Source organism: Nicotiana tabacum, chromosome 2 (assembly GCF_000715075.1).
Source record: "Nicotiana tabacum cultivar K326 chromosome 2, ASM71507v2, whole genome shotgun sequence".
In the NCBI taxonomy this organism is placed as follows: domain Eukaryota; kingdom Viridiplantae; phylum Streptophyta; class Magnoliopsida; order Solanales; family Solanaceae; genus Nicotiana; species Nicotiana tabacum.
The window spans coordinates 85,932,057-85,940,817 of NC_134081.1; the positions used below are offsets into that span (position 1 = coordinate 85,932,057).

At 38.3% G+C, this 8,761-nt stretch overlaps 1 protein-coding gene across 1 annotated transcript; it reads left to right on the forward strand.

Moving 5' to 3' along the window:
* The first annotated feature begins 790 nt into the window (after window positions 1–790).
* Window positions 791–8,628, forward strand: LOC107769711 (uncharacterized). Its single transcript, XM_016588947.2, has 7 exons — window positions 791–3,031; window positions 4,420–4,510; window positions 4,723–4,880; window positions 5,004–5,055; window positions 5,162–5,244; window positions 5,889–5,982; window positions 7,490–8,628. Exons 1-7 carry the CDS (start codon window positions 1,283–1,285, stop codon window positions 8,095–8,097), a joined length of 2,835 nt encoding a protein of 944 aa, XP_016444433.2. The 5' UTR covers window positions 791–1,282; the 3' UTR covers window positions 8,098–8,628.
* Window positions 8,629–8,761: the final 133 nt, after the last annotated feature.

Consider the following 8,761-nt stretch of genomic DNA (forward strand, 5'->3'; position numbering starts at 1 on the left):
TTCGCATACATCAAACATATTTTATTTGGTTCTAAGAAGAAAAGAAAAAGACCTTTGAATTTGCAAGGGTTTAAACGCACTAGCAGCGGTTCTTTTTGAAAATCTTTTAACTCACTCGTTAAGGCGATTCATTAGCCAAGATTCACGCAGGAGAAAGAGACCAGCCCCTTTGTTCCCTTGATTGACTTCAATCGACAAATGTTTTGGCAAACTTAAAGATATATGTACCGATATAGTTCCTATTGTTCAATATTAAAGAAATAATAACAAGATAGATTTCAAAAAATTATAAATTATAATTTGGATTGATATAAACTAAAATTTCTTATTTTTTTCGACATTTAGCAACAACGAAACATGCTTATTACTTAATAGAAATTATTACACCCTTATGTAAATGGGAGGTCAAAGCTTATGAGACCTAATACACATATGGTAGAGATTAAATTTGTAGTTTAATGGTTGCAATTGCATCCTACATCACTTTAGTATAAGAGTCTAATTTCGGCTAAGGTCCTTTCTTTCAGTTCCTTTACTCTGCTCTGCTTATTAAAATTATAGTTTACTATTTGCAACTCTACCTTATATCACTTAGCTAGATATAAGGTTCAAATCTCAATTGTTGAGGGTGTTTCTTTGTTCTTTTTGCCCCTTCTCCTTCTTCATGAGCCTACTCTTTAAAAAAAGTTAAAGAAAAGGAACAGAAAAAAAAATGTAAAATTTGTTGGGTAATGTCTGACTAAATATGGATTAATAACATTAGAAAAAGGATAGAAATCGATTAACAATTACTCCACCATATATACTAAAAACCCAATAACTTCAAGCAGCAAGCATAGTCTGTTAGTAAATTTACTATTATCCATTATCAACTTCCATTTGTTCCTCAAACAAAGACAGATAACGCCACCTAAACCCAATAAAAATAAAAATAGTTACGGTTGTTTCCGGCATTAGTTTTCTACTCGCTAAATAAGAAAAGCATCTTCCCCAAAACACCCGCACACCGAGTCCTCCCCCCCTAACATTACACAGCTACGACATCATCTCCATTCTTCTTCCTCTTTCCCCAACAATCCTACCGCTTCTTTAACACACTCTGTAGACCCATAATCATCAGATCTGAAGTTCCCAAAGTTTAAGCCCCACATTTCAATACTGTCTGATCTCTTCCCCCATTTCCCCAAATACCCACCAGATGTTTGTGTAATTGACTCTAAGAAAAAAAAAACGGTTATTTGTGGGGCATTTTCATATCCCAGATGGGAATGCCTGCAAAACGATGAGCAAAACCAGAGACGAAGAAGAAAACGAGGAGGGCCAGAGCTTTCACGACTCACTTGACCGTTTACTCTCTTCTACTAACACGTCTTGTTCTTCCTCTCCTTCTTCTGACAACGAACAAGACGATATTAAAGATCTTAGTTTTAACTTGGGTTCCCCACTAAATTATGGTGTTCCGGACCCACTCCCTGTTCCTCGGTTTCCCATGGGTGTCTCCAACAATTATGATGTTTGGATCTCTGAACCCTCCTCCGTTGAAGAACGCCGTATTCGCCTCCTCAGTCAGATGGGTCTCAGCCGTGACCCTTCTCTCCTCCGCCACAGACCTTCACTCTCCCAGTCTTCAGCTGCCGACTATGGTGCCGCCGGCGACATACCGGAGATTTTCGGCAGATCGGTTTCAGCTAATCATTTAGTTGCTGCCGGCGGTGATGAGGGTATTTCTACTACTAGTATTAATAATAATAATTCCAAAACTAGTAGTATTATTATTAAGAGTACCAATGCTTGTGGGTTCGTTCGATCAAAATCGGACAGTGATCGCAATTCCTCTAATTGTTCCACTTCTTCTTGTTGTCATTCAGTTAATAAAGCTACTGAAATTATTTCCATGAATTCTACTGCCTTGTCATCATCAGTACAAGTAAATATGGTCAATGGGGTTGACGGTATAGCTGTACATAATAATAACAGAAACCGTAGTAGAAGTCTGTGTGAGGATCTATTGTGTAATGGTGGAAATGGATCTCCGAAGAAGAAGCCACCCACAGGAAAAATGAGAACTGATAATGGGAACTTTATTTTGTTGGAAAATAGTGAGGTGGAGGGAGGGTTGGTGGAATTGAAAAATGGAGATATTGGAATTGAAGAGCAGAATGTGTGCACAATAAAGAATCTTGATAATGGGAAGGAGTTTGTGGTTAAGGAAGTTAAGGAAGATGGGACGTGGAAGAAAGTTAAGGAAGTAGGTACAGGAAGGCAGTTGACAATGGAAGAATTTGAGATGTGTGTTGGGACTTCACCAATTGTTCAAGAACTGATGAGAAGGCAGAATGTAGAGGATGGGAATAAGGATACTTTGGATTGTAATAATACGAATGAGGATGGTGAGACTGGTGGACCGAAGTCGAAGAAGAGGGGAAGTTGGTTGAAGAGTATCAGAAATGTGGCTGGTGCTATGACAGGTCATAAGGAGCGGCGGAGCAGTGATGAGAGGGATACATCGTCTGAGAAGGGTGGCAGAAGGTCTAGCTCGGCAACAGATGATAGTCAGGATGCTTCTTTTCATGGGCCTGAAAGAGTACGGGCCCGGCAGTATGGCAAGTCCTGCAAAGAACTTACTGCACTGTATAAAAGCCAAGAGATACTGGCACATAATGGTTCTATTTGGACCATCAAATTTAGTTTGGATGGGAAGTATCTCGCCAGTGCTGGTGAGGACTGTATAATACATGTCTGGCAGGTAACTGAATCAGAGAGGAAGGGTGACCTATTGCTGGATAAGCCAGAAGATGGGAATTTAAATCTCTTGCTTTTGGCGAATGGGTCTCCTGAGCCAACTACATTGTCACCAAATGATGGCCACCTGGAGAAGAAAAGAAGAGGAAGATTGTCTATAAGTCGAAAATCAGGGAGCTTTGACCATGTTTTGGTACCGGAAACTGTTTTTGCGCTTTCAGAAAAGCCTATCTCTTCATTTCAGGGGCATGTGGATGATGTTCTTGACCTCTCATGGTCCAAGTCTCAGGTTAGCTGACACTCTTTATTTTTATTCTTGGGCACTTTCTGGACCCTTGACTTCCCTACATAAGAATTAAGCTTTCTTTACATTCATTGATGCTAAACAATTCACTAATGTGAATATGGCAATGCAAAGTTATCTGTACCTTGTCAAATCTCTGTGGATATTTTACTACCTATCTAATAACAACATAATTTAACAGTAAGTCAGTAGGAGTACATGGCTTGTAATAGATGAGAAGTCGAAGTTGATTGTTTCTATTCAGACACAATAAAGATGATTCTTTCGGTCTGATGTCAGATAGTCAGTGTTTGTATTTTATCAAGCAACATCTTCCACTTGCCTTCTCGTCACCTGAAAACAAGTACATTTGATTAAGTTTTGCAATTCCATTTACCGCTGGTTGAAGTTGACGGATAACTAATTCAGGGATTGAGTGGTCTGCTGAATAATAGATTTCTGTCATTGTGGACCTAGTAGTATGCAACAATCCTCACTTTACCATGGAAGATTTGCCGAAGGTATACGAGGATTGGTTCCTTAGGTGTTCTAAGATATCATGAGTTGCTTTATGTGTGAGTGCACAAAATGACGAAATGAAGAGTCATTTAATCTTTTTATAAGATATAGATGGTGGCCGGGCTTGACACTGTATGTCACTCTATTTATCTGGAGGTATCTGAGCTTTTTAATACGTATAAGTGATGCTTCTTAACCGACACATTCAGTTGGAAGGAAAACAAGTACTTCTCTTTTATCATAGTTACTTTGTCTTCACCCATGGGTAAAAGGTTGATACCAAGAGACTAACAGAGCTTGATTCTATCCCATCATTCAGTATCTTGTGTTAAGCTTTGAGCTTTCCCTAGTTGACTCCAGTTAGTACTTTTTCAATTGTTTCTTTTATGACACAAGTGAATATCTTGTAATTAGAATAAATGGCTGTGGTTTAATGAACAAAAGGGTTGATCTGGCTCCTTATCAGAAAGAAAAAAAAGAAGAAGGGTTGATCTAGCTTGTTTTATATCAAATGGTTGCATTCTGTTGTGGCTTGTGCTTTCTTTTTATTACATAAATTAGGTTGCACCTTTTAATGTAAATTGTATAGGGAAATCTGGCAGGTTTAGAACGAGACAGCATAATCACTAACTTTGGACCATTTTCTTCGTTGGTTCTGAATATTATCCAGATGGCAGTTTTATGGTTATAGATGCTGGACAATTATTTAAAGTAGCATAATTTAATGGTTCTGATAAGTGATAACTAGGAACTCTTGGAACATATGTTCCTGTTGCTTGTTAAAATTTGTGTTGTTGGAGCCACATGCCATTATGTTCCTTGGGTTAATGAGCTAATTATGGTATCTGATACATTCAATCATTTTCCTTCCACAGCATTTGCTTTCATCGTCAATGGACAAAACAGTGCGGCTTTGGCATTTGTCTAGCAAGTCTTGTTTGAAGATCTTCTCACATAGTGATTATGGTATGTGTATTCACTCGAACTCTTATTTTCACCCTTCTGCTCCCCTCGGGGCAGTATTTTCCTTTAATGAATTTGCATAGCAGTGTTTGTTAAGAATATCAGAAAGAACAAAAATTACCTAGAAATTACCTTGAATAGCTGTTACGTAGGCTGGAACTTTTTCACTAATTGACTGATTGCAGTGTGCTCTTGATTTGCTTTCTTTGACACAGTAACCTGCATCCAGTTTAACCCTGTTGATGATAGATACTTTATCAGTGGATCACTAGATGCTAAGGTTCGCATATGGAGCATTCCTGAGAGGCAAGTTGTTGATTGGAATGATCTGCATGAGATGGTAACTGCTGCTTGCTATACACCAGATGGTCAGGTGAGACTGTTAAACATAGAGCTTGCCATGGTGTTATGTTGAACCAACTGGAAGATGGCAAAAACTACTTAGAATTTGCATCCTTCCAATTTTAGTTGCTAACTGTTTTATTATTGTTTGAAGGGTGCATTTGTTGGTTCATACAAGGGGAGTTGTCGTCTTTACAACACATCAGGTTTGACTTATTGTTCCTCTTGTTTCCTCCCCCCTCTTTTCTCATCCTCCTTTAGAGGAAAATTAAGCACTCTGCATGCTGATATTTTCGACCTCTCTGTTTCCAGATAATAAATTGCAGCAAAAAGCTCAAATCAATCTGCAGAATAAGAAGAAGAAGGCTCACCAGAAGAAAATTACTGGTTTCCAGGTAATTCTTAATTGATTTATGTTAGGTGCACTGGTTTTTTGCCTCACTTGATCTTTAGTGCCTTCTTTTTCTCCACATATTGTTTTTCCAAAACTCAAAAGTGCTATTCCCTTCTCTTGTTAACTGGATATTATGGTGCATAATGTGTGTATAGATGCATATCTTTCAAATAACCAATGTAGATTCTTTAAATTCAAGCAGCATAATTTTTTAAAGGTTCTTTCTAGATAGATGAAGAAAGATACGTTTTTGTGCATGATGGGTCAAAAGCCAAAAGTAGTGAATTAGGGCAGGACCAAGGTAGTGCCTATAGGCTCCTTATGTCTTTATTGGCTGTACAGATTGAAAGCTGGCACTCTAAGATGTACATCCACTAGTCCCTTCTTCCCAATTAAGATGTGCTACTTTAACTTCTTAAAGGTACTTTAAGGTAAAATACAACTCGGGCCAAAATGGAGCTAAAGTTGAATCTTCGGAGACTTGAACTACCTATGCTACTCTTTGGATTGTAGGAAAATTCTGACCAACTCCAAATAGCAAGTAGGACTAACATATACAACAGATGGAATAGTTGGTTTTGTCTGGATGAGTTTGCTTTATGACCTTCACATATTCTTTAGTTGCTGATAGTTTTTAATGAACAGTTTGTGCCAGGGAGTACATCAGAAGTGCTTGTAACATCTGCAGACTCGAGAGTTCGGGTGGTTGATGGTGCTGATCTTGTTCACAAGTTCAAAGGTACATTTAAACTGCTATAATTACTATTTAAATCTGGTCTGTTGCCGATTGAAGTTTATAGATAGTCCCACTTGACCAATTGTATATGACAGTCTAAAGCCGGAAAATCGGTTCTTTTCCATCATACACAATTGTGATTGCACAACTTATGATGGTTTGTAGAAGCTGTATGTTCCTCTCATGCACCTACCTGAACTTGAGCATCTCATTCTTTTGTATGCTCTCCCTTCTTTCACTCTGTAAAATCTGGGTGACAGAGAATGGAAAACAGTTAAAACAAACTTATACATATTTGTGTGTATCTGATTGCTCTGATGATTTATAATGTGAAATCGTATATAAAAAAGCAGCCCGGTGCACAAAGTGTCCCGCCTTCATGCAGGGTCCCCGGAAGGGCTGCACCCCAAGGGGGCGTGATATAAAACCAGAGGGAAAAGCATGGTGTAGAATGCAAGAAAGAACACTAAATGAGAGTGCAAGAGTTTCAATTTCTATCCTAGTCCATAGCTTTTCTGAAAAGATGGCGAGTTATTAAAGTTACAGCATTGCTTTATGTTAAAGATATTGTTTACTAAATAAATAATGGATGTTGTAGAAGGTAAAAAATTAATAATGGATGTTAGTACTTCAGTCTTCAGCTCATTGTATTAGGAAGATGTACAAGATTTAATAACTAACATATGTAGGACAGTTATGACATGTTACTGCAAGTCTAAATGCTGTTGCCTCATGCTTTTTGTCAATCATTGCTTTGAAGTGAAAGAAAGTTGTCATTTTATTGTACTTTACCTGTTTGAAATATTGAACTTGGTTGTGGTCTTGTAGATACTGTGAGTACGAATTGTGCTCAAATATGAAATTGCATAGAAAAGATTATAAATTCTTTAGAACTTATCAAAAAGATATGTTAGTTTTTTGAATTGCTCGGGACAGTACTATTTAAGTATCCTGGGTTTCTTCTGATCGAATCAGTTGGTGCATTTAGTAATAAACGCAAGCAACAAATAATGAGGAAATGGTTAAGATATTTCGCATTGAGTAGGACATGACCGACTCTCTCACTTCACTTGGTGGTCCTTGTTTTCCTCGCATAACCTGCCTGCTACTGTTTTTGTTGGATAGATAATTGCCTCTACTCATGTTGAAATTTACCTATTGGATGTGAAGATGTTTGAAGTCTAATCTAAAGATCTGCTTAGATTTTCCTTAAAAAATACTTTATCAAAAATAGGAAAAGAAAAGGAAGGAGTTCCTTCTAGACGGAGAACAAATCTTTGAGATTCAGTGATCTTCTTATTGTGTCCCTTCTGGTGCATTCTGTTGGTTTCATTGCGTTTGGCCCACTCTGATGTTTCGTTAAACTGCGTTAATATACATTCAGGAACCATATCCATGGTCTTTTAGATATATTGGAATTGTGAGATGTTCGTCATCCTGCACAACTTTTTACTTTTCAGTTTCATTTTTTTCTGCTATCCTAGTGATGAGTTTGCATCAACTATGACAGGTTTTCGCAATACAAACAGCCAAATCTCAGCTTCTGTGACTGCTGATGGTAGATATGTGGTCTGTGCCAGTGAGGACTCACATGTCTATATCTGGAAACATGAAGGTGATTCTCGGCCAAGCAGGGACAAAGGTGTTACTATTACACAGTCATATGAGCATTTCCATTGTCAAGATGTTTCAATGGCCATTCCTTGGCCTGGCATGTCTGATAATTGGAGATTCCCTTATTCCTCCTCTGGGGAACAGAATGGGCATGCTGATCGTCTCGATGAGGTTTCCACTGCCAACCATCCACCTACGCCAATTGAAGAGAATGGCAACGAGTTCTCACCGCTGACATCTGGCTGCAGTAACAGTCCTCTTCATGGAACTTTAAGTAGTGCCATGAACAGCTACTTTTTTGATAGATTCTCAGCGACATGGCCCGAGGAAAAACTCCTGTTAGCTACTAAAAATCGTAGTCCTCGTGTCAGCATAGACGCCAGTGTTGACTTCTCCAACGGTTCAAATCACACCAAGTCTGCCTGGGGTTTGGTCATTGTAACCGCAGGCCGAAGAGGGGACATCAGGACTTTCCAAAATTTTGGACAACCAGTCCGGATTTAGAGGGCCGAAAAGGAAGTCTCAGAGAGTTGATCATGATTCCACGCTGCTATAGCCAAGTTTGCGAAGTTTGTACAGATATTGGTGAGATTTGTAATGTTAGTGATTTTTCTTTGTTTCTTGTGCTCGTGCCAGTGGATCTGGGACTAAAATAGGACTCTGCCTGACTAGGCATTGTGAAGGGGATAAAATTGGAGGGGGGGAGGATAGATTATCTGGATATGGGATTATAGAGAAAACAAAAAAAAAAAAGAAAAAGAAAAAAAGATACACCTTGGTTAGAAATCGATGGTATTTCTGTAATCTGCAATTGTAGAGTTGAGAATTGTGAAAGTTCATTGAATTGAAACGAAATTCTTTGAGAATTCATTCAACTTCAAGCTGGCTGTGTATACATAAAGTCAGTGAAGCTCGAAGTGAATGGAACATCGTTGTCAGCATTTCTTGTTAATATTACGTTAGTAAATGTAGAGAAATATGTATGATATTTGGTCTGTATGAATCATTTCTTACACAGCAAGATTTTGCCTTGCACTCCTTTTTCCGTCTCTTCTGTCTTTTTGTAGTGTTATCGTACATACTATAATTTGATTATAAAAAAAAAAAGGGGACCAAAAAAGAAGAAAAACTCTTAACACGTATGAAAGGGGTGTTTGCCTTGCTGTCG

Excerpts from the sequence above, each read along its gene's own strand:
- LOC107769711 (XM_016588947.2), top strand. The coding sequence starts at position 1,283 with ATGAGCAAAACCAGAGACGAAGAAGAAAACGAGGAGGGCCAGAGCTTT. Across the intron at positions 4,881-5,003 it reads GCTATACACCAGATGGTCAG|GGTGCATTTGTTGGTTCATA; the intron begins GTGAGACTGTTA and ends TATTGTTTGAAG. Across the intron at positions 5,983-7,489 it reads TCTTGTTCACAAGTTCAAAG|GTTTTCGCAATACAAACAGC; the intron begins GTACATTTAAAC and ends CAACTATGACAG.